The sequence below is a fragment of the Oryctolagus cuniculus genome, chromosome 6 (genome assembly GCF_051225735.1).
Source record: "Oryctolagus cuniculus isolate XC-2025 breed Fujian yellow rabbit chromosome 6, ASM5122573v1, whole genome shotgun sequence".
In the NCBI taxonomy this organism is placed as follows: Eukaryota; Metazoa; Chordata; class Mammalia; order Lagomorpha; family Leporidae; genus Oryctolagus; species Oryctolagus cuniculus.
Window position 1 is genome coordinate 27,270,799 of NC_142872.1, and position 25,134 is coordinate 27,295,932.

Consider the following 25,134-nt stretch of genomic DNA (forward strand, 5'->3'; position numbering starts at 1 on the left):
GTATAAGCACACAATGAAGACATGAAATTACAGCACAGATGGGTATAAATTTTGGCATAAATGGTACACTGAGACCTGTAAGCATGAATACCAACAGATGTCATGGTTTCTGTTATCAAAGCTAGTAGATTCATTATTCTGCTACTAATGATGAAGGAAAGTTAGTAAATACTTAAGTTGGATAACACATTCTCACTAAATTGTCTGCTAATAACCAGAATGAGATTTTAAAAGGACATTAAGGGGCCAGTACTGTAGCGTAGCGGGTAAAGCCACTGCCTACAGTGCCGGCATCCCATATGGGCGCCAGTTCAAATCCTGGCTGCTCTACTTCCCATCCAGCTCTCTGTTATGCCTGAGAAAGCAGAAGATGGCCCAAGTCCTTGGGCCCCTGCACCCGTGTTGGAGACCCAGAGGAAGCTCCTGACTCCTGGCTTCAGATCGGCACAGCTCCGGCCAACTGGCAAGTGAAACAGCGAATGGAAGACCTCTCTCTCTCTGCCTCTCCTTCTCTCTCTGTGTAACTCTGACTTTCAAATTAAATAAATAAATCTTTAAAAAAAAAAGGACATGTTACAATTCAAGATTAAAGAATACAGAATGGACCAGCACTGTGGCGCAGTAGGTTAACTCTCCACCTGTGGCGCCGACATCCCATATGGGTGCCGGTTTGAGTCCCAGCTGCTCCACTTCTTATCCAGCTCCCTGCTACAGCCCAGGAAAGCAGTGGAAGATTGCCCAAGTCCTTCGGCCCCTGCATCCATGAGGGAGACCCAAAAGACCTGGAATAAGCTCCTGGCTCTTGGCTTCAGATCAGCGCAGCTCCGGCTGTTGCTGCCATTTGGGGAGTGAACCAGTGGTTGGAAGACCTTTTTCTCTTTCTCCCTTTCACTGTCTGTAACTCTACCTCTCAAATAAATAAAAATCTTTAAAAAAAAAATACAGAAAAGAACTGATAGAAATGAAACTGCATTTTAAGAACCTCCTTGGCAGTGCTGCCATCCCATATGTGTGCTGGTTCGTGTCCTAGCTCCTCCAGAACTTGGGACCCTGCACCCATGTTGGAGACCCAGAAGAAACTGCTGTCTCCTGGCTTCAGACTGGCCCATCTCCAGCCATCACAGCCATTTGGGGAGTGAACCAAAGGATGGAGCATCTCTCTCTGTTTCTTTCTTTCTCTCTCTCTCAAGATTTATTTATTTGAAAGGCAGAATCACAGAGAGGCAAAGAGAGAGAGAGAGAGAAGGGTCTTCCATCTGCTGCTTTACTCCCCAAATGGCTGCAACGGCTGGAACTGAGCCAATCTGAAGCCAGGAACCAGGAGCCTCCTCCAGGTCTCTCACATGGGTACAGGGGCCTAAGGACCTGGGCCAACCTCCACCACTTTTCCAGGCCACAACAGAGTTGGACCGGAAGAAAGCCGGGACTTGAACCAGTGCCCATATGAGATGCTGGCACTGCAAGTGGAGGATTCACCCACTATGCCACAGCGCCAGCCGCTACCTTTCTCTGTAACTCTTTCAAATAAATATGCCAATAAGTCTAATATATCCATCTCTATATAGAGATAGATATAGATATATCTACCTCCTGAACATGAAATAGGTGTTTGACCTAACTATTAAGATGCCTGAATCCCAGTTCAGAGTGCTGAGATTTGAAGTATGGCTCCAACTTCTGACTCCAGCTTCCTGCTAATGCAGACCCTGGGAGGTAGAGTGCTGATGGCTCAAGTACTGGGTTCCTGCTACCCATGTAAGAGACCCAGATGGGGGCTGGTGCTGTGGCGCAGCGCATTAACGCCTGGCCTGAAGTGCCGGCATCCCATATGGGTGCCAGTTCAAGACCCAGGTGCTCCCCTTCCAATTCAGTTCTCTGCTATGGCCTGGGAAACAGGAGAAGATGGCCCAAATCCTTGGGCCCCTGCAACCACGTGGGAGACCCAGAGGAAGCTCCTGGATCCTGGCTTCGGATCAGCATAGCTCCAGCCATTGCGGCCATCTGGAGTGTGAACCAACGGATGGAAGACCTCTCTCTCTGTGCCTCTCCTCTCTCTGAGTAACTCTGAATTTCAAATAAATAAATAAGTCTTAAAAAAAAAAAAAAAAAAAAGAAACCGACACCTAGATGGAATTTCTGGCTCCTCACTTCAGCCTGGCTTACCCTTGGCTGCTGCAAGCATTTGGGGAGTGAACCACTGGATGGGAGATCTCTGTCTCTCTCTGTCTCTTCCTCTCTCTCTGTCACTCTGCCATTCAAATAAATTACTAAATAAATATTTAAGGAAAAAAGGCCATTTCCTAGATTGCTCTCACATAAAAATACCATTTTTTTTCTTCAATTCACTCCTGATCCCTTGCCCAATAAGAAAGCAATTCTCCTTTCAAGGAGAAGTAACATTCTTCAAGATGGCTAAATTCCCAGACCAGCATTCAGACATCCTGCAGTATCCACACACTCATATAGGAAGATGGGTGACAGGAGGCTATGGAGCACGCAGGTAGGACCCACTAGCCCAGAGAAACCAACAGAAACAGCAGTAACATTGTACTCCTTTCACTCACTTTGCCAGTTTCACCAGAGCCATCTTCTCCACATCTCCCACAGCATAAGCTCTCCAGTAACACTGTCAAAAAAATACACTGATCATTTTGACCACTGACCCACGTGTCACAGTTAATCACAAAAAGGGTAAGGCCCTGCAAACTTCCCAGAAGTTCTGACCTGCAGAATACAAGGCATTTTAACTAGTTCTGATAGGTGCTGAAACTCCCTCTGATCATCTCAGCTCGGCTTTGTTTTTATCTTATATAACTGATATTCAGACTTTCCTATGCACATAGATCAGAATAAAAACTTAGAGCACAAATAGTTCCACCTGCATCTAAACAACAAATTTCCATTCAAATTTTTCAGGGCCCAATTTCAGGTACCTTTTTGGCTTCTACTAGTTGATTGAGTTTCTCATAACATTCTCCTAAAGCAACCAGCATACGAGAATCATTGGGCCTGAGGAAGAAGAGCAGAAGTCTCAGCAAACACATGATCACTAACGGAAGCCCTCTTCCCACTATTTTACATCTACTCAAGGACTGGTCTCTAACACTTCATGTAATTAGATTAATTAGTGTTCATAACTATGCTGTTAGTGGAATATACTAAATTCAACATGTATTAGCAAGTTTAAACTCAGGTCTCCAATAATCAAAACCATTTGCTGTGGGGCAGCATTGTGGCAGAGCACGTTGAGTCACCACCTGTGATGCTAGTATCCCCTATGTGGGTTCTGGTTCAAGTCCCAACTACTCCACTTCTGATCCAGCTTCCTGCTAACGTGTCTAGCAAGTCCTTGGGCCCCTGCCAACCATGTGGAAGACTCAGAGTTCCAGCCTTCTGACTTTGGCCTGATCTAGGCCTGGTTGTTGCAAATAATTAATTAAAAAAAAAAATAAATAAACATTTGCTGTGGTTAACAGCTATCAAAGAGAAAGGAGATGGTGAGTAGTGGCACTGGTGGCACCTGGGGTACCTCCATTGCTGCGCACATTTGCCCACCGTGCCTGTCTCCTCAGGTTGCATCTTCCTGAAGCAAGGTCAGAACTGTGTGGTGCACTACACCTGGATGCTTGCAGAATGAAATAAATTTTATTCCTCCAGAGACAGAAACAAGCCCTTTAAGTTTATACTGGGCAACAGGGAGTGACCTGAGGCTGGGAAGAAGAGGTTGCCCAGATAAGTCCCCAAACTATGCCAACAATGTCACCGGGCATCAGGCACCATCCTACCACATGCCACTCTCATCTTTGATGTGGAGCTTCCGAAAGTGGAATGACACAAATGGTATCCCCTCTTAGCTCCTGGTTCTTGTATCTGCCGCGGAGAGGTCCGCTACTCAAGATGTGTAAACATGGCTTCATGCAGAGCTTTGCCTGTGGTTCTAGTACGCTCTATACAAACATCTGCCTGACTGAATGGATTCTGTCACTCAGCTTTGCTTCTGACACCCCTATTTCCTCTTCCCTTCCTCCTGTGTGTGTTCACCTAAGTACACGATGAACCTCAAGTGACTCTTTTTATTTTGTTTTCACTTTGGGGTGAAGACTGAGTTTCAGTCTTGGATCTAGGTTTCCAGTTGGGATGCAGTCAGGTATTAACAGGTGCTAGGTAAACTTAGAACAGGAATTGGTGGTGGGGGGACAGGTTTTTGAGAATCTTTATTTTTATTATTTTTTGGATGAATTTTCTATCTATTATGTATTAAACCATCTTGCTACTGCACTGCAAAGTCAGCAGATTCTAGATGCTGAATTATTCTGCAATCTTAGCGACGTCCTTGGGTTAGATTAACAGCCCTGCCCAAAACTGAAGTTGGGAGGGGGAAACCCTTTGCGTCCACAGCCCCAGCCCAGCCTCCCTCTGATGCTGAAACACTATAGGTTCCTGTCTCCGGGGACCAATGAAGCCTTCTTTGTGACCTGGCTTATTTATTTATAATCTCCTAACTCTCCAAACTCTTCAACACTTCCTAAATGGTAAGAAACTTTAATTCACAGTTTAAATTGAAGGTGCTATTTGTAATAGCCTGGCCATCACGACAGATCTTTTGAGCACTCTCCTGAGAAGGTGATGCTGCTAATCACAGGTTCAGCACCTCCCCGTGTTTGGTGCTTAGCTCTCTGCTCATTTCAGTTTCCTGGCTTTTCTTCCCCAGCCCTTTGCACCCCTCTGCTATCCTGGTGACAGAAAATACTGCTGACCATCCCTGCCCATTGGCACTACACATGAGTTTTGAGTCTTATTACTGCAGTAGAAGAGAGGGAGGAAGAGGAAGAGAGAGAAAGAGGGAAAAATGGGTGATCATCAGTCCTTCCCACACCAAATACACTGTCAAGTGACCAGACTTACCGAAGCTGGTGGGCCCGTCTGTAATAATAAAGGCAGTAAAATGGCATTTTAAGGATTTCATAGGTCTGCCCTAGGCCATACCAGGCTCTGTAGTCCCGCTTGTTGACTTCAATGGCATGTCTAAGAAGCAGAAAAGACAGACTGGTCAGAGGGCAGAATCAAGGTTAGCCACGTGCATGTGCATCACTGTCCAACAGTAACGCCGTCTGCTCCACCTCACCCTCCACTATATGCTCACCTGTAAGCCTGGATAGCAGCAGAGGTGTTCTTCATTTCCATGTACTCATGTCCCATCAGTGTCCAGGCCCCTAGGTACCGAGGATTCAATTTCAGGGCTCTCTGGAAATATAAGGCTGCTTTCTCATGCTGAGAACGTAAACTATAATAATTACCTGATTAAAAAACAACAGAAAACTACAAATAAGTAGAAAGGTAAAAATAAAAGTCTACTAAAATAGATAATCCACTAAACAGCCATGAAACTATAACCTCCTAACCCCCAAAGTTCTGGAAAAAAAAAAAAAACTCAATTGTACACAGGGAGTATCATCATTCTCTTGGGAAATATAGTTCATCTTTTGTACACTCTTTTTTTTTTTTTAAGTATTATGAAACACTGCAAGTTTCTCTAAATTTTATCTGATCTGGATATAGCACTTATATACAGTTTCTTAATTAAGAGCAGGAAATTTCTAAAGTATGCTTTAGATTAGGGTTTTCTATCTGTATTCCTCTGAGCCTGGGTTTCACAGGGTCCAAGGAAAGGCAGAGCTCTGAGCTTCCCTTTAGCTCAGAAGCCAAAAATGTGCCTGAAATTGGACCCTGAAAAGTCTGAATGGAAACCTGCCGTTTAGATGCAGGTGGAACTATCTGTGCTCGAATTTTTCTTTATTCTGATCTTTGTGAACAAGAAAAGTATACATTGGGAAGGGAACTCTGAGCTTCCCTCTCCCACAAGAATCAGAGCAGCTCTATTATCATTAGTTTTGAAAAAGGTAACTGAAAGGCTTTAAGGCTCTGTGAAAGATTTTATTTGAAGAGTATAAAAGCTCTGTCTTATATCAACCGGTGAATGGATCAACAAAATATGGTAACACATGGGGTGAGCATTTGGAATAGTGGTTAAGTTGTCACCTCGGACACTTGCATTCCATGTGAGAGTATGTGCAAGTCAAGTCCCAGCTCTGTTTCTGATTTGTTTCTTGCTGACATGCACCCTTGAGGGCAGCAAGCCCAAGTAACTGGGTCTCTGCCACCCACATTAAGTTCCCTGTTCTAAGCTTTGGCCTGGCCCAACTCATGTGTGAGCATTTGGGAGCAAACAAGGGATGGGTGTGGGGAGGGTTCTCTGCTTCTGAATCTTTCTCTCTCATTCTCCAACTATCTACCTTTCATATAAATGAAATTATTTTTAAAAGAATTACTGATAAACATACAACATGGATGAATACCCAAAATATGTTGAAAAAAGCCATACAATAAGACTAAATATTATAGGATTCCATTTATATGAAATCCCTAGAATAGGCAAAACTATAGATAGAAATCAGGGCAGTGGTTGCTGGGGGAAGGCAATGGGACTGACTGCAGAGACAAAAGGAAACATGTTAGGGTGCTGTAGCATTCTAACTGAATTACAGTGAAAGCTACAAAACTGTGTAAATTTACAAAAACTCATTGAACTATAAACTTAAAAGTAGTGATTTTATGGTACGTAAGTTGTGCTTCAATTAAGTTTTTTAAAGGAATGAATCAGAACTATAAAGACTTGGAGGGATTTTCATAAGTTATAGTTGAATGAGAAAAGTGAAATGCAGATATATGTATATCTAAATAGCCCATTAAACCACACATATGTGTATATACACACTTTTATGTGATATGAAAATATGCTAACATATATCATGGGAGAAGGGTACAGCAAGCAAAAGCAAACATAAAACTCTATACTAAAAAAAAAAAACCTGCTTTATGTATAAATTGTATTGCATAAACAAATCAGATGAAGAGACAGATTTAGATGTTACATATACTAATGTGTAAAGATCAACAGATACTGTCAAGAAGAAAAAGCAAGTTAGATTTATTTATTTATTTCAAAGGCAGAAATACTGAGAGAGAAGGAGACATGGAATGAGCGACAGAGATCTTCCACTTGCTGCTTCACTCCCCAAATGGCCATAATGGCTGGGGCTGGGCCAGGCTGAAGCCTGGAGCTTCTTCTGGGTCTCCCACATGAATGCATGGGCCATGTTCTCCCATGCACATCAGCAGGGAGCTGGATCAGAAATGGAGGCAACCAGTACTCGAACTAGCACCCATATGCGATATTGGGACTGCAGGCAGAGGCTTAACCTTCTACACCACAGCACCAGCCTTATCCATATATGTTTTAACTGTCTAGATTTAGCTTTTTAGTCTGATTCAGGAGAAATCAATCACACCAATTATCTACCCTTCATACCTGATTACTTAGGTTCAAACTCAATTTCATGTTCATCTGGGAAAAAGCAATAATGGAGGGTTGAATGTCCTACAGGATATATTTGCTTTTGCCACTGACTCAGACTCAAATATATGAGGTGTAAGAAGACTCTAGGCAGAGTCCCTAAAGATTAACTTCTGTAACAGAGTAGAGAAGTAGGTTAGCGGCAACAAGAGTTCAGACCCTGGCTGCTAAAGAAGTCAGAATGACAAGGTGATGTTAAGGGAAGCAGAATAAGCAAGTCCAAAAATTAAGTAGATGAGACTTGTTAACCAGTTGGAACAGCTAAAATGAACTGAATGAATACAATATACTTGGCAACTTACATTGTTACAAATACTTTATACAGAAAGGGAAGACTTCAAATTTGTGGAAGGAAGTAACAGATAAGTTTATTTCGGCAAAAAAAAAATTTAATTGTATACACAGGTATTAATTTATTTGATCTTGACAAATGCATGAGGAAAGGTTCTACTTGTTATTCTCCCTTTATTGACAAGAAAACTAATGCACAGAGAAGGGTGGGCATTTGACCTTGAAAAAAAAAAAACTGTTTTTGAAGATTTACTAATTTCAAAGGCAGAGTGACAGAGGAGTTGGGGGAAGAAGAGAGAGAGACATAAAGAGAGAGAAAGAGATTCTATGTGCTGGTTCACTCCCCAAATGCCCACAACAGCCAAGGCTTAACCAGACCAAAATCAGGTGCCAAAACTCCACTGGGCTCTCTCACAAAGGTGGAAGGGACTCAAGTACTTGAGCCATCATCTCCTGCCTTGCAGGTGCATTAGCAGAGAGGTGGATCAGAAACAGAGAACAGACTTGGACTCTTACTCTGATAGGAGATAAGAGTTCCCAAATGGTGGCCCAACCTGCTGCAACACAACACTCACATCCAAACATTTAAAAACAATTTTTTTAATTATTACACAAAAAAAATTTCAGTTAATAAAATCAAAAGTTTATTTGAGGGGCCAGCATTGGGGTGTAGTGGATTAAGCTGTTTTTGTGACGCTGGTATCCTGTTTTGGCTCACTGGTTCAAGTTTAGTTGCTCCACTTCCATCCAGGTCCCTGCTAACGTACCTGGGAAGGTAATGGAAGATGGCTCAAGTGCTGGGGCCCCTGACATTCACACAGGGCACCCGCATAGAGTTCCAGGCTCTTGGCTTTAGTTTGGTCCAGCCCAGCCCCTGTAGTCATTTGGGGAGTGAACCAGTGAATGGAAGATCTCTTTCTCTTTATGTCTCTTGCCTTCTTTCCTTGTTAATCTGTCTTTCAAATAAATAAATCCTTACAAATAAATAAGTTATTTGTTCATTTATTTTCATTTTACTTGGAAGACAGAGAGACAAATAGAACTCTTCCATTCAGGGGCCGGCCAGCACTATGGCACAGCGGGTAAGGCCACCAGCTGCAGCGCCGGCATCCCACGTGGGTGCCGGTTCAAGACTCAGCTTCTCCATTTCTGATCCAGCTCTCTACTGTGGCCTGGGAAAGCAGTAGAGGATGGTCAAAGTGCTTGGGCCCCTGCAGCCACATGGCAGACCTAGAGGAGGCTCCTGGATCCTTGGCTTTGGACAGGCCCAGCTCTGGCCATTGTGACCATTTGGGGAGTGAACTAGCAGATGAAAGATCTCTCTCTCTTTCTCTGCCTCTGCCTCTCTGTAACTCTATCTTCTAAATCAATCAATCAATCTTAGAAAGAAAGAAAGAAAGAAATCTTCCATTCACTGTTTCACTCCCCAAATGCTCCCAAAGCCAGGAGTCCAGACCTTCCAGGTGAGTAGCAAGAACTAAAGGACTTGAATCATTACCTGCTGCTTCCATGGGTGTACATTAGTAGAAGTCAGAATCAGGAGAGTAGCCAGGACTCAAATCTGCATTCTGATATGGGATACAGGTCCCAAGTAGCATCTTAACCCTTGTGCCACCTGCCCAAAACTTCAAATTTTTTTTGTACCAAAACACACTTTGTAATTCCATTTTTCCATGAACTTTTTGAAGTCCTCAAATTTTTCAAGCACAATGTCTGTTCCACACTTAGTATTGCCAAAAATCACCTTCTTCAAGAAACTTCCCTGAGTCTCAAACTCGATCAGACACTTTTTCTATATACTCCCAAAGCATCCTACATTTACCTCAATCGCAATACTCAATCCACTGCGTTAAAGCTGTTTTATCAGTCTTCCTTGATGGACAACTAGGGTAGGTATTTCAATACAAAGCACAATACCTAAGACACAAATGATGCTCAAAAGGTGTTTCTTAAACAAACTAGGGTTCTTTTTTTTGACAGGCAAAGTGGACAGTGAGAGAGACAGAGAGAAAGATCTTCCTTTTCAGTTGGTTCACCCCGCAATGGCCGCTGTGGCTGGGATCCGAAGCCAGGAGCCAGGTACTTCCTCCTGGTCTCCCATGCGGGTGTAGGGTCCAAGGACCTGGGCCATCCTCCACCGCACTCCCAGGCCACAGCAGAGAGCTAGACTGGAAGAGGAGCAACTGGAACTGAATCCGGCGCCCTGACCAGGACTAGAACCCTGGGTGCCAGTGCCACAGGTGGAGGATTAGCCCATTGAGCTGCGGCGCTGGCCCAAACTAGGGTTCTACTCTCACCTTAATAGACTTTAATCCGTAAAGCTATGATGTTGAAAAGATCACTTATTCCTACCTTATTTGTGTTTCACAGCACTTCCCATACTAGAACCTAACTTTCTCAAAAGAGCCAGAAATACTTATTGAATCACTGATAAATTAAAATCCCATCAGTTCACTAGTAATATCCTGAACTGCAAAAGCACAAATGTATGATTTCAATGTAATGTGATCAAAGCCCAAGGAACACACATCTCTCTTTCATCTCCAAGAAGCCTAGGTTCTCAATCACAACCAACCAAGGTTACTTTCATCAAGGAATGGTTATTTACCTGTCAACTGATTATCATGCCACAGTATGGCCAAGTATACAGAACCATGATTCTCAACCAAGGATGACTCTAACTTCCACAAGGCATTTGACAATGTCTAGAAACACTTTTAATTGTCTTAACTGGGGGAAATGGGTTTCTAGCATATAGTGAGTAGAGCCCAAGGATACTACTCACACCTAAAATAGGACAGACCATCCCAAACAACAACAACAAAATGACCTAATCCCAAAAGTCAACACTCCTGAGAATGGGACATCCTAATCCAGGAAATAGGCACTCTCATATCTTTCTGTAGGATTGTCTTAGAAACATTTTAGTTACATTAAAGTTTAAACATACTCACCTTTGCCCCAGCCTTTCACTGCTATGAACTTATTATACAGAGACAGTTGCACAGGCATGCAGAAACAAATGTACATACACAAACATATTCCCTGAAACAATCTTTATAACAGAAACACTAATCACAATTTACATAATAGAAAACTTACATAAAAGTAATATAAATTAACATGTACTAACAGGGAAATATAGCATAGATATATCAAACTTTTAAAAAGGGAGTTGCAAAGTAATAGGTAGCATATTGATCTAGTCATTGCAAACAAACTATTCCATGCCACAGTCACACTTTCAAAGTATTTGCACAGAAAAACATCCTAGAGTCACATTCATCAGTCTTACAGTAGGATTATAGTGAGTTCTCACATTCTATGGTGTATTTATTTTATTACTTTTGACAGCTTAATAGTTATTTTTATATTTGTTACTTAAAATATTAAGAAAAAATGTAGTTAACTCTTACCAATTACACAGCATGTTTCTACACGATATTTATCAATCTCACAGAGGTTATGAGCCAAATAACTCAATTCAGATTTCATACTCTGGAAAAGACAAAGATAATCTAAGCATGAAAAAGAACTCCCTAAGGGGTGCACATCTGGCCTAGTGGTTAAAATACTAGCTACGATGCCTGTGTCAAAGAGCCTAGGTTTAATACCTGCCCCCACTCCTGACTCCATCTTCCTGCTACTGCAGACCCTAGGAGGCAGCAGTGATGGTTCAAGTGGCTGATTCTTGTCACCCATATAGGGGACCTGTCTTGTGTTCCAGCTCCTGGCTTCTGCCTGGCCTAGTCCCAGTTGTTGCAAGCTTTTGGGGAGTGAACAAACAGATGGGAACATTCTCTATGTCTCCCATATTAAACAAACAGGAACTGACTCAATTTTTCATGTACTAAGTGACGATCCAACCCAGCAGTACAACATAAATGAGCATAATCAAGCCTGAGAAAGGGAAGCAGCTCACTCTGACATAAAGCAGGTTGGAGAATGTGTCCATATTTTCAATCCTGTAAGGGTCTTGCTTCCTTAGCTCATTAAAAATGGACAGGGCTTTGTCGATATCTGCAGAAAGATGACAGAATTCAGAAAAAACATCAAGCGCACTCCGGGAATGATGGTATTTCATTGTCCTTATTAACTCACCTCTGATATTGTGATAGGCAACTGCAATTTGGGAAACAATATAAGAGCTTTTAGAAAAGCCCACATCAATGAGATTCTGATACTTCTGAAGGGCCTCCTCTATCAACTGCAACTCTGTGTATATATGAGCCAGAAAAAACTCTTTCATCCAGGTGTCTGGCAAAGACAGGAACTTCAGCTGGGCAGCAGGAGAGAGAGGGACATATTAATATAATTTGACTTCTACCCCAAACATCAAGAAACTATATTATCTAAAACAATTCTTTAAAAAATATTTATTTATTTATTTATTTATTTGAAAGTCAGAGTTAAGGAGAGAGAGAAGGAGAGGCACAGAGAAAGAGAGAGAAAGGTCGGTGCTGTGGCTCAATAGGCTAATCCTCCGCCTGCAGCGCTGGCACACCAGGTTCTAGTCCCGGTCAGGGCGCCGGATTCTGTCCCAGTTGCCCCTCTTCCAGGCCAGCTCTCTGCTACGGCCAGGGAGTGTGGTGGAGGATGGCCCAAGTGCTTGGGACCTGCACCCGCATGGGAGACCAGGAGAAGCACCTGGCTCCTGGATTCGGATCAGCACGGTGCGCTGGCCGCAGCACGACAGCCTCAGCGGCCATTGGAGGGTGAACCAACAGTAAAGGAAGACCTTTCTCTCTGTCTCTCTCACTGTCCACTCTACCTGTCAAAAAAAAAAAAAAAAAAAAAAAGAGAGAGAGAGAGAGAAGTCTTCCATCCGCTGGTTCACTCCCCAGTAGGCCACAATGGCCAGAGCTGTGCCTATCCAAAGCCAGGATTCAGTTGCTTCCTCCGGGTCTCCCACACGTTTGCAGGGGCCCAAGCACTTGGATCATCTTCCACTGCGTTCCCAGGCCACAGCAGAGAGCTGGATCGGAAGAGGAGCAGCTGGGACTCAAATTGGCGCCCATGTGGGATGTCAACACTGCAGGCCGTGGCTTTAACCGCTATGCCACAGTGCCAGCCCCTCTAAAAGAAATTTTGTCACTAAAATTTTATTAGAGTGCCTACTAATGAACACAGGTAGTCCAATTAAGTGAATATGACATAAAAGCACAACAGGGAAGAATGGCCTGGTCAGGAAAGGATCTGAGGTAAATCTTACAGGATGAGAAAGATCTGAATAGAAAAGAGGAAAGGGAGAGAAAGAAAACAGTATTGTAGGCTCAGGCAACAACAAAAATGGAAGTCATAAGTGTATGCAAGCAGGATAAGGAACTAGCTTGGTCTGACATGAGGCTATGCATTGCAAAGAAGTGGAAAAATAAGACTGAACTGGTAGGAGAGGTTCTACTGTGCAACAGAAAAGGCAATGTAATAAAAAACTACTGTAAATTTTTGGCAAGAAAATGACATGACGTGTGTTATAAGAATAAGTTTGGGGGGCCAGCGCTGTGGCGCAGTGGGTTAACTCTCTAGCCTGAAGTGCCGGCATCCCATATGGGTGCTGGTTCTAGTCCCGGTTGCTCCACTTCCAATCCAGCTCTCTGCTGTGGCCTGGGAAAGCAGTAGAGGATGGCCCAAGTCCTGGGTCCCTGCACCCGCATGAGAGACCCAGAAGAAGAGAAGCTCCTGGCTCCTGGCTTCAGATCAGCGCAGCTCTTTCCGTTGTGGCCATCTGGGGAGTGAACCAGCGGATGGAAGACCTCTCTCTCTGCCTCTCCTCTCTCTGTGTAACTCTTTCAAATAAATAAATAAAAATCTTAAAAAAAAAAAAAAAAGAATAAGTTTGGGGCCAATGCTGTGGCACAGCAGGTAAAGCCACCGCCTGAAGTGCCGGCATGCCGTATGGCTGATGGTTCCACATCTGGCTGTTCCATTTCCAATCCAGCTCTCTGCTACAGTCTGGGAAAGCAACAGAAGATGGCCCAAGTCCTTGTGCCCCCGCACCCGCGTGTGAGATCCAGAGGAAGCTCCTGGCTTCTGGCTTCGGATAGGCACTGCTCCAGTCATTGTGGCCAACTGGGGAGTGAGCCAGCAGATGGAAGACCTCTCTCTCTCTCTCTCTGCCTTTCCTTCTCTCTGTGTAACTCTGACTTTCAAATAAATAAATAAATCTTAAAAAAAAAAAAGAGTAAGTTTGGAAAAATGATAAAAGATGGATTGGAAATGGAAGTGCAAGAATGGAAAAGCTAGATGGAAACTATTATCTATATGTAATCCAAATGTGAGATGATAATTGAGATGGCAAGAGACACCAAGAGAAGAGATGTATACGAAAGTAACCATGGCAATGTCTCATGACTGACTAGTTAAAGAGAGAAAAGAGAGGCCGGCGCTGCGGCTCAATAGGCTAATCCTCCGCCTAGCGGCATCGGCACACCGGGTTCTAGTCCCGGTCGGGGCGCGGGATCCTGTCCCGGTTGTCCCTCTTCCAGTCCAGCTCTCTGCTATGGCCCAGGAGGGCAGTGGAGGATGGCCCAAGTGCTTGGGCCCTACACCCGCATTGGAGACCAGGAAAAGCACCTGGCTCCTGGATTCGGATCAGCACGATGCGCCGGCCACGGCAGCCATTGGAGGGTAAACCAACGGCAAAAAGGAAGACCTATCTCTCTGTCTCTCTCTCTTTCACTGTCCACTCTGCCTGTCAAAAAGAAAAAAAAAAAAAAAGAAAAGAAAAACACTAGTGACATCAGTGAGGGTCTATTAGGTTGAGATGAAGAAAGAGAATTTGGAAATCAAGAAAAGAAATTTGGTTTTGCATATTTTGAATTCAGAGATAAAAGAAACTTCCAATTAAAGTCTATTAGAAAGACAGGAATACAAATAAACCAAGATAAGGTTCTAGACACAGAATTAGTAGTTTGAATCATTATTAGGGAAAATCAACCAGTCTTTGGCTCTTTAGAGCCAACAAAAGGAAGAGTGTCATTGCTTCTATTAACTATAAAGAACAGCAAAATTAACACAATGAACAATGTTCTCTAATAATGACTAATAAAATGACTGTAGTTTATAAAGTATTCACATACATTATTTCATTAACAAACAACTCTTCAAATTTTTATAGAATCCATTATAGCTCAAAAGAGGCCTAGGTCGGCACCATGGCTCACTAGGCTAATCCTCAACCTGCGGTGCTGGCACCGGGGGTTCTAGTCCTGGTTGGAGCGCCAGATTCTGTCCCGGTTCTCCTCTTCCAGTCCAGCTCTCTGCTTGGGCCCTGCACCCGCTTGGGAGACCAGGAAGAAGCACCTGGCTCCTGGCTTCAGATCGACGCAGCTCTGGCCGTAGTGGCCATTTAGGGGGTGAACCAACGGAAAAGGAAGACCTTTCTCTCTGTCTCTCTCACTGTCTAACTCTGCCTGACCAAAAAAAAAAAAAAAAAAAAGAGGCCTAAAAAATGTTTTAATTCAATCCTTGATATCAGAAAGAACTTTCCTATGCCATCTTTGGAATTAGGGAAGAACTCTAATATTTGCAGCATTTAGTATACAAAACAAATTATAGTAAAAATTGAATTGAAAACTTGAATATGAAAAAATATTCTGAGGCCAGAATAGTGGTGTAGTAAATAAAGCCACCACCTGCAATGCTGGCATCCCATATGGACACTGCTCTACTTTTGATCCAGTTCCCTGCTAATGCACCTGGGAAAGCAGTGGAAAATGGTCCAAGTGCTTAGGCCCCTGCACACACATGGGAGACAGGGATAAAGCTCTGGCTCCTGGCTCCAGCCTGGCTGAGCCCCAGCCATTGCAGCCATTTAGGGAGTGAACCAACGAATGGAAGATCTCTCTTCCTCCTTCTGTCTCTCCCTCTTTATAACTTTTTCAAATAAAGAAACAAATATTTTAAAAAAGCAGAGAAAATATTCTAATAGAACTGGAAAAAAATTCAACAACTACTGAACAAAATGTAGTCATCTGTCTTTCAAATCAAGACTTGAATTCTAAATCAGTGAAAGAGACACAGCAAAGAGCTGGCTTTAACCAAAGGTCAGGCAAAACTCTGCCTACTCCTTCCTACATTACTGCAAAATTATATAAGATTGGAGCAGAACGTTTTCATGTAGCTCCTCTCAATTTACCATCTCTTTGTCTGTGATCAGGTTACAAAGTTCTAACCAGGCTCCCCAATGCAAAGGTAAAACATGGGTGGCCTCCACAAACACATCAATGGCCTCTTTCACCAAGTCCAGTTTTCGAAGCACCACACCATATCTGGGAAAGAAAGACACAACCACACAAGTTAATGCTTTATAACATCACCCTTCTACTCATAAGAATATGTTATGGAACGTTCCAAATTACTATTACACTTACAGATAAAGGCCAAATCCATCAAGTTCCCGAGCTTGGTGTTTTTTGCTAAGCTCCACTCTCAGTTCTCTAAGAGCCTCATTTTTCACTTGTCCTTTTTCCAAGGGGCCTAGGAAAGAAACAGTCTCTAATCCAGGGGAAGGATAATGGTTTTCATTTTCATAGACCTAGACAATCCCTGAAACCTCTAGAAAACACTCCCGGCCGGCGCCGCAGCTCACTAGGCTAATCCTCCACCTTGCGGCGCCGGCACACCGGGTTCTAGTCCCGGTCGGGGCACCGGATTCTGTCCCGGTTGCCCCTCTTCCAGGCCAGCTCTCTGCTGTGGCCAGGGAAGTGCAGTGGAGGATGGCCCAAGTACTTGGGCCCTGCACCCCATGGGAGACCAGGATAAGTACCTGGCTCCTGCCATCGGATCAGCGCGGTGCGCTGGTCGCAGCGTGCAGGCCGCGGCAGCCATTGGAGGGTGAACCAATGGCAAAAGGAAGACCTTTCTCTCTCACTGTCCACTCTGCCTGTCAAAAAAAAAAAAAAAAAAAAAAATTCCCAAGTGGCCAATAGTATCTTACACAATTAATTTACTTTATTCTAAAATTTGTCATATTTTGCTAGACTCATACAGTTTTTAAAATTTTTGAATTCATGGGACAGCGCTATGGCATGGTGGGTAAAGTTACTGCTACAGTGTAGGTGTCCCATATGGGCACTGGTTCTAATCCAAGCTATTCCACTTGTGATCCAGCTCCCTGCCAGTGTACCTGGGAAAGCAGTGGAGGATGGCCCAGGTACTTGGACCCCTGCACCCACGTGGGAGATCTAGGTGAAGCTCCTGGCTCCTAGCAGCAGCCTGGCCCAGCCCTGGCCATTGTGGCCATTTGGGGAGTGAACCAGTAGATGAAGCTCTCTTTCTCTTTCTCTCTGCCACTCCTTCTCATGGCTCTGCCTTACAAATAAATAATAAATTTTTAAAAGCAAAAAAATTTTGAGTTTGTGTTTCAAAGAAACCTCAACTAAAAATCTGAATTTCCAGCTTCATATTAAAGGGACAGAGAAGGGCCAAGGGATAAAAACACTACAACATCAGGCCCAGATTCCTGCACTGAAGCTCAACCGCAGCTAGGTGACAACCAGGCAGCTGACATAAGCCATGTACTCTCCAATTTGCAACAGTCCTCTCAGTCCATTTGTATTATCTGCCTGCCTCAGCAGGCATTTCAGTTTGCAACTGATTTTTAGGTGAAAAGGTAAGAGAAAGACAGTCATACCTAGGCTATCAACTGTTTCATCATCCTTCTTTTTCTCTCCAGACTGTAAGAGAAAATCAACAAATAGGTCTTTTTTCAGTTTATTCTAAAATACATTCTAAAACTTGCAATGTGATTCTACCTAAAAGGCCCAAGTCCAACCAAAATGCATCTACCTTTAATTACTATGTAAAATAAGTATTGCAGGGCTTTCACCAGACAAATCTGGGACAACTGAGTATCAAAGCAATTAAGTAATGAATTATAAACAATTAAAATATAGGAATTCATGAAAAAAGAAGAATTAATGAGTCCATATTGGTGATAAGTGGATAAATAAAAGGGGAAGGAGAAGGACGGCTCTTGCTTAGAGTATCAAGTGTTCAATAGTAAATGTACTATTATTCATGCTTCAGTAGAAAATCATCATTTTGCAACATCATAGTAAAGAGTGCTTTAGGCAATAATTAACAATGGATATTAAATTTAGGGAGAAATTTTGAAGAGCAGGACATTTGCATATCCTTCAGTGTATTCTTATAGACTGCTGATTAGCTGCTAGAGAAGTGATAAATACAGTGGAGAAGGACTATCAACACTATTAACAAATGATCAAAATTAACATTATCAGTGAGGGGTGTACAAATATCACATACCACCAGATACAATGCCCTTGTGAGATTCCACTTACATACTATACTGGCTAGGTTGTATATAACTAGAATAAAACTATGAAGAAATATCAGACATACCCAGAGTAAAAAATGTTCTATTTTTAAAAAGAAAAGGGATAAAAACCCATAGAACGCAAAATACAGAGCGAAACATGCATTTTTGTTGAACATAATGTGTCAATGCTATTTCACTAGTTATAATACATATACCATACTAGTGCAGGATACTGATAGAGAGGAAGGTGGCATATGGGAATTCACGTATTCCCTGCTCAATTATGCTGTGAATCTAAAACTGCTGTAAAACAATAAAGTCTGTCAATTAAAAAGGAAAAGGAGAAAGGGAGAACTGTCAGCTTTGAAACTTCTCAATGTTGTAAAAGACAAAAACTTTCTGTATTATAGATTAAAGGAACATGCAAAGTAAATATAATTCCTGATAATAGTTTTTACTGAGGGGGAAACACTACAGAAGACATTGCTGGGTCAACTGACAAGATTAGAATTCAATGGTAAGGGGCCAACGTTGTAGTGCAGCGGGTTAACGCGCTGGCCTAAAGCGCCGGCATCCCATATGGGCGCTGGTTCGGGACCCGGCTTGCTCCACTTCCTATCCAGCTCTCTACTGTGGCCTGGGAAAGCAGTAGAAGATGGCCCAAGTCCTTAGGCCCCTGAACCTGCTTGGGAGACCCGAAACAAACTCCTGGCTCCTGGCTTCAGACTGGCCCAGCTCCAGCCGTTGCGGCCATTGGGGGAGTAAACCAGCGAATGGAAGACCTCTCTCTCTAACTCTGATTTTCAAGTAAATAAATCTTGAAAAAAAAAGAAGCCAGCCATAAAACCATAAATACTGTAGGATTCCACGGATAGTTCTATAGTAGTCAAAAATCTCAGAAAACACAAAGGTGGCTTAAAGGGTTGGGGAAGGGAACATAGGGAGTTATTGTTAAACTGGTAGAGTTTCAGTTTGACCAGATGAAAAGAGTTCTGCAAATGGATAGTAATGATGGCTATATAATATTATGAATGTATTTAATACCACTGAACTACACATTAAAGAATGATTAAGATGGTGAATTTTACATATAATTTATTACCAAAAAAAACTGGGGGAAAAAGATGAATTAAATGTAATCCATATTGCAAATAGACTATGCTAATAACCTGGGTATGAATACAGAAAATTTTTTAAAAATTCATTTACATAGAATAGAACAAAGAAAAACTAAGAAAGTATACTAATAAATCATACTTGAATTGTTATTCAATATAGTATTAAATTATTTTACTTGCATTTCTTCACTTTCATAATTTTAATAGCCAAGAAATTAAAACAATATAAATGCTATGATTGATTTTATAAATTTAAAAATCAACCCAGGCTTTTGAACTTTATTTTTTTTCTAACTTAATTCTTAAACAATAATATCATATATCATATATATATTATGTTATATAATATATATAATAATATCATATGTAATCTAAAGAAAATGATCAGGATTGTTACTAATCATCCTCTTATTTCTAAAGATATTACCTATCATACTGTGTTTTTAAAAATTTATTTATGGTCTATCTGGCCCACTGCTAAGCTATTTAAAAGATTAAACTTTTTCTACTGGGCTTTCAAAATGGATGCTTCACTGCAAGCATAATGGCAGCTTTAAACAGTCCTCACCAGATATCTGGAATACATGTACAGGAAATAGGCTTTCTTGCTATTGCAGCCGTGCAGGAAATGTGCTGCCCGATCATACTCTTTAACATCAAAGTAGGCCTTGGCCAGGGTGTAAGCATCCATGTCCTGGGCATCCTCCTGGAAAGAGACAGGTTTATATAAATGGTTGTGAACAGGATGACAAAAGTTCAGATCTAAGAAGCACAGCCACTAAATTCAAAACACAGCAAAAATGTTGTTTTCCTCCTTCTAGAACTTTAACATACATAAAGATGTATATATACTATTGCTATATTTCATTACCATGTAAAGCTATAGAATTTTTTTCCAAAATATATATATATATTTTTAAATTTATTTGAGAGGGGAACAGAGAGACAAAGAGCTCTCTCATCCACTGGTTCACTCTCCAAATGCCCACAAGAGCTAGAACTGGGCCAGGTGCCAAAGCTGAAAGCTGAGAACTCAGCCGTTCTCTGCTGCTTTCCCAGGTGGATTAGCCCAAATGAGATGCTGGCGCTGCAGGTGGCAGCTAAACCTACTCTGCCACAATGCCAGGCCCCAGACTCCAGCTTCTTGTTAACACAGAGCCTGAGAAGCAGCAGTGATGGCTCAGGTAATTGGGTTCCTATTATCCACGTGGGAGACCCAGATGAAGTTCCCAGCTCTTAATCTGGCCTAGCCCTAGCCATTGTACACATTTGAGAAGTGAACCAGCAGCTAGAAATGCATCCACTCTCAAATAAATTCCTTCATAAATGTACTCTACCGTGCAGTTACTTATATGTTTTACATTTCAATAGTTTTGTCATAAGTTAGTATTGCTGAGAGCATAGAACATGGCCATAATTCTCTATGTAAAAAATGGCACAATCAAAACCACAATTCCCCAAATTCTAGGGATGAGTTGATTAAAACTTGAATTTAATTTTCCTCATTCTTCTAATCCCAAATATAACCAGTACAAAACTGGAACTAAAACATACTTAGTGTTTTGTTCCACTGGATCAACATATACTAAATGGAGCCGTTCAGCTTTCAGATTCTAAACACTCTTCATATCCACTCACTAAGTGCTTATTTCTTTGCCCCTGCCACCCTCACTTGCATTATACCATTTTTTGAGTAAGAGATATTTATTGGTTTTGAGTGGAGGAAAAAAATAAATTGTATCTTCAGGAAAAACAAATGGATTATGACGAAAATCATTTAGATTACAAAAGGCTATGTAAACATACACACTATAGTCCATACATTAAAATACATTCACGGGGCTGTCACTGTGGCATAGTAGGTTAAGATGTCGCCTGCAGTACTGGCATCCTATATGGGGGTTGGTTCAAGTCCCAGCTGCTCCACTTCCGATCCAGCTCCTTGCTGATGGCCTGGGTAAACAGTGGAAGATGGCCCAAGTGCTTGGGCACCTGCACCCAGGTGGGAGATCCAGATGAAACTCCTGGCCCCAGCTTTGGATCAGCCCAGCTCCGGCTGTTTAAGCCATTTGGGGAGTAAACCAGCAGGTGGAAGACCTCTCTCTTTGTAACTCTGCCTCTCAAATAAATAAAATAGATCAGCCCAGCTCCGGCTATTGCATCCATTTGGGAGTGAACCAGTGAATGGAAGACCTTTCTGTCTGTCTCTATTTGTAATCTTCTTCTCAAATCAAAATCTTAAAAATATATACATATTAATAATTATCCTTTTATCTTTATAACTCAGAAAGTTTTAGTATTTGAATTATAAAGTGCTTAAAATTTTAGTTCCATTCTTTATTTTTTATTCAGATTTTATTTCTTCATTTGAGAGGTAGAATTATAGACAGAGAGAGAGAGAGAGAAAGAGAGGAAGGTCTTCCATTCACTAGTTCACTCCCCAGATGGTCACAACGCCAGCACTGAGCTGATCTGAAGCCAGGAGCTTCTTCCTGGTCTCCCACATTAATGCAGGAGCCCAAGCACTGAAGCCATCTTCCACTGCTTTCCCAGGCCATAAGCAGAGAGCTGGATTGGAAGAGGAACAACCAGGACACGAACTGGCATCCGTATGGGATGTCAGTGTCTCAAGCAAAGGCTTCACCTATCATGCCACAATGCCAACTCCAATTCCATCCTTGCATATGGGAAATACCTAAAAAGATCCACTGAAAGTTACATATAACATCAAGAAGCATTTAGCAGTGTGGTTAAGCTTTTAAATCAAGTTGTCACAATTGGTCCTAGTCACATTTCATATTCAGAAAAGGTAAGTTTAGGGTTCAAGACAAGAGTATAACAAGCTAAAATACTCAAATGCTTTCTTGTTAATGTTTATATAACATCAACAGTAAGCTACAACAAACATCTACTGAACAGATTTGAGCAAAGCATAATAATTAATATCAGCAACTCTTTAAAGACAACAAGAGGTTTGGTCTAGTTTAAGTCAAGGCAGAAAATTAAAACAAAATGTCTCTCTGGGGTTTTTCAGAGATACTCCTTACCTAGAGACCACCACAAAACACTAAATGTGCAACAAATTAGCCAACAGGCTACTGAAGCAATATACCCCACAGCAAGTTGAAAGTTACTAAACCAACCAATAGCTAATACTTTCCAATAATTCAATAATGGTCAGGTATCTGCAGTATGTTAATCCCGACGTATTATACAAACTCGGGAGAGCGGGCTATTAACAGACTCTTTTCCTCAGGCTCTGTGCTCTATTTACTCATCCAACAACTGATTTTCCTTTACAGGATGGAGAAGGTGCCTAGGCACTGTGAAAGGAGATACAGAGGGGAGAATGCTAATAATATAGATATAACTCACATTCATACAAAAATTAATATAAGTATAATGTACATTTTATCCTTATGGTCTTAATAAATCTTTTTAAAAGCCCAGCAATGATTACTTAATAGTATCTACAAATGAGATCGGTGTCATTTAGAAATCATTTGCCCACATCGATGCTACTAGTTAAGAACCTGTCTAGAATCCAGATGCAAATCTACGCCCACCTAGCAATCCACTATCACTCCTTATTCACAATCGAAACAATGATAACAGCTCATTTTACTCAGTCCCATGTGCCAGGTACACTTCTAAGGGGTTTCAGAATGTAAATATTATTTACTTAATTCTCTCAATATCCCCATAAACTACAAACTTTTTGTCTTTATTTCACGGATAAGGAAACGGGATCAGGAGAGACAGGTGCCAAATGCCACCAGTTCGACTGAGACTTGAACTCAAAACCTTCTTAGAGCAGAGACCACACTTTTAACCAATTCTCTACGCCACACGAACAGCACAGGAACAGTTTCACGCTGCTGTAAAAAAATTAAAAACAAACAAACAAACAAAAAACTCGGTTCTCATTTTCATGAGGGCTGTCTCCAACTTGGGGTACAGAAATTTAAAAGGTTGAAATTTTTAGCAATGACTATTTAGCAATTCTCTCCAGCACAAGTAAGAGCATCGCCAGATGTTTCAAAACGGGTAAAACCGCTGGTTAGCACCCTGCTCTTCCAAGGCGCGCCTTCCCCGCGACTCCCTCCTGCTGGGCAGAGCAATCCGCTCTCCTCCATCACAGAGCCCTCAGCACGCGGGGCCCCCCAAAAGTTCGTGGAAATGGGGAAAAAAGAAAAAAATAAACTTGGCACAGATTGCAAAACTCCTCCCACCAAAATAAGTTTATCTTTGGATTCCGTTTCTCGGCGATCCTCCCGAGATACAACCCTTAGTGCACGGACACCGCTCCTTACCTCGGTAACAGGCGGCGGCGGCTGCAGCTCGGCCAAAGGCAGGGCCGGGAGGGAGAAGGCCAACTCCGCCGACCTGCAACACCCACACAAACTGCATCAGCTCCACAAGCCCCCGAGGCCACGTATCCGAGCCCGGCCCCTGCCAACCCCCATAGCTCACCATTTGCTACTGTGCAGCAGGCCCCGCTCCCGGGTAAGGCCTGCGATAAGCAGCAGCTGCTTTTTAATTTCCCGCAAATCTGAGAAATCGGCGTTCGTGGCCAGAACAGGCGCCACAGCCGCCGTCACAGCCACCGGGACTACAGACGTACTCGCAGCCATTTTCCTGGCTCGGGCCACTCCAGCCAATCACCGGAGACAATACTAACTGATCGGATGCCTCTAAAACGTCTGCCTAGCATTGGCCGGATCTTGTTCCGCAAAAACCAATCACAAGTCTCTCTTGTAAACGTCACGAAAAGGCGGGAAAAATAGACAATTACATCCCCGATTGGCCACGGGCTGCGGAGGCGGGAAAGGTAGAGTAAGAGCTAAGGAAGGACAGGATCTGAGAGCTCCGCAAGGGGCACAGAGGAATAAAAGCCCTGGAAAGGCGGGCTGGAACGAGAAAGGGTGAAGGTGTGGTTTCAGGGAAGATCTGTGCTTGTCCGTGGTCTAGCAAGGATGCGGAGTAGCCTCTGGATTTTTCTTTCAGCTACCCTAAGAGGGTGAATCGCCCCATGCGGAGGATTCTTCCTCTTTGTTTACCTTTTTATTTTTAAATCCCCGGGGTAGACAGCTAACCGAGGATTTACGCTGCGACAGGTTCTGTGCCTTTTTTTTTTTTTTTTTTAAAGGCAGAGTTGCAGAGAGCGCGAGATCTTCCATCCACTGGTTGACTCTCCAGATGGCTGCAATGGTCAGAGCTGCGCAGATCCGAAGCCAGGGGCCAGGAGCTTCTTCAGGTTCTCCCGTGATGGTGCAGGGGCCCAAGCACTTGGGCCATCTTCCTCTGCTTTCCTAGGTGGATCAGCAGGGAGATGGATAGGAAATGGAGCAGCCAGGACTCAAACCTGCGTTCATATGGGATGCCAGCACTGCAGGCAGTGACTTTACTCACTATGCCACAGTACCGCCCCTGGGTTCTGTACTTTCTCAGGAAACCTTAGAAACAGCAGGAGGATATTGATACCAGCTCACCTAGGTTCTGTTACTCTTCCAGGGAGAGTGTCTAGATTATAACTCAGATCTGACGCCACAGCCTGTTGTTCTTAAACATTACATGAATATTTTTCAACATTTAAAAAAATATTTATTTATTTATTTATTTAAAAGGCAGAGTTACAGAGAGGCAGAGGCACAGAGAGAAAGAGAGGTCTTCCATCCACTGGTTCACTCCCCAGATAGCTGCGACAGCCAGAACTGGGCCCATCTGAAGCCAGGAACCAGGAGCTTCTTCCGGGTCTCCCACTTGGGTGTAGGGGCCCAAGGACTTGGGCCATCTTCTTCTGCTTTCCCAGGCCATAGCGGAGAGCTGGATCGGAGGTGGAGCAGCCAGGTCTCAAACCAGTACCCATATGGGATGCTGGCACTGCAGGTGGCAGCTTTACTTGCTACACCACAGTGCCGGCCCCTTTTCAACATTTTTTTGCTTTTAAAAATTTTTATTTGTTTATTATAATTACTTAAAAGGCAGAGACAGACACACAGAAATAAGTCTTCCACCTGCTGATTCAT

The 25,134-nt window shown here is 42.7% G+C and overlaps 1 protein-coding gene and 1 pseudogene across 3 annotated transcripts in view; one reads left to right on the forward strand and one right to left on the reverse strand.

Annotated features, from left to right (window-relative positions):
- The window catches only part of CDC23 (cell division cycle 23), a 27,489-nt gene extending 3,739 nt beyond the window's left edge, over positions 1 to 23,750 (reverse strand). Inside the window, exons 1-13 of one of the 3 annotated variants that reach the window (XR_016236165.1) lie at positions 23,579 to 23,750; positions 23,419 to 23,491; positions 19,674 to 19,811; positions 17,340 to 17,382; positions 16,078 to 16,183; positions 15,843 to 15,975; positions 11,807 to 11,984; positions 11,628 to 11,725; positions 11,122 to 11,203; positions 5,144 to 5,319; positions 4,906 to 5,025; positions 2,934 to 3,009; positions 2,565 to 2,626 (exon numbers count right to left, since the gene is read on the reverse strand). Coding sequence is in view for 2 of the 3 variants with exons in the window: in XM_002710235.6 (XP_002710281.1) it covers positions 2,565 to 2,626; positions 2,934 to 3,009; positions 4,906 to 5,025; positions 5,144 to 5,297; positions 11,122 to 11,203; positions 11,628 to 11,725; positions 11,807 to 11,984; positions 15,843 to 15,975; positions 16,078 to 16,183; positions 17,340 to 17,382; positions 19,674 to 19,811; positions 23,419 to 23,491; positions 23,579 to 23,739 (1,424 nt within the window). In the remaining variant the exon portion in view is untranslated. Of the gene's footprint in view, positions 1 to 2,564; positions 2,627 to 2,933; positions 3,010 to 4,905; positions 5,026 to 5,143; positions 5,320 to 10,664; positions 10,761 to 11,121; positions 11,204 to 11,627; positions 11,726 to 11,806; positions 11,985 to 15,842; positions 15,976 to 16,077; positions 16,184 to 17,339; positions 17,383 to 19,673; positions 19,812 to 23,418; positions 23,492 to 23,578 lie in introns of those variants that run through there. The other 2 variants (XM_002710235.6, XM_089335924.1) reach the window with 2 other exon arrangements.
- Positions 3,478 to 3,975, forward strand: LOC149126067 (peptidyl-prolyl cis-trans isomerase FKBP1A-like; annotated as a pseudogene).
- Positions 23,751 to 25,134: the final 1,384 nt, after the last annotated feature.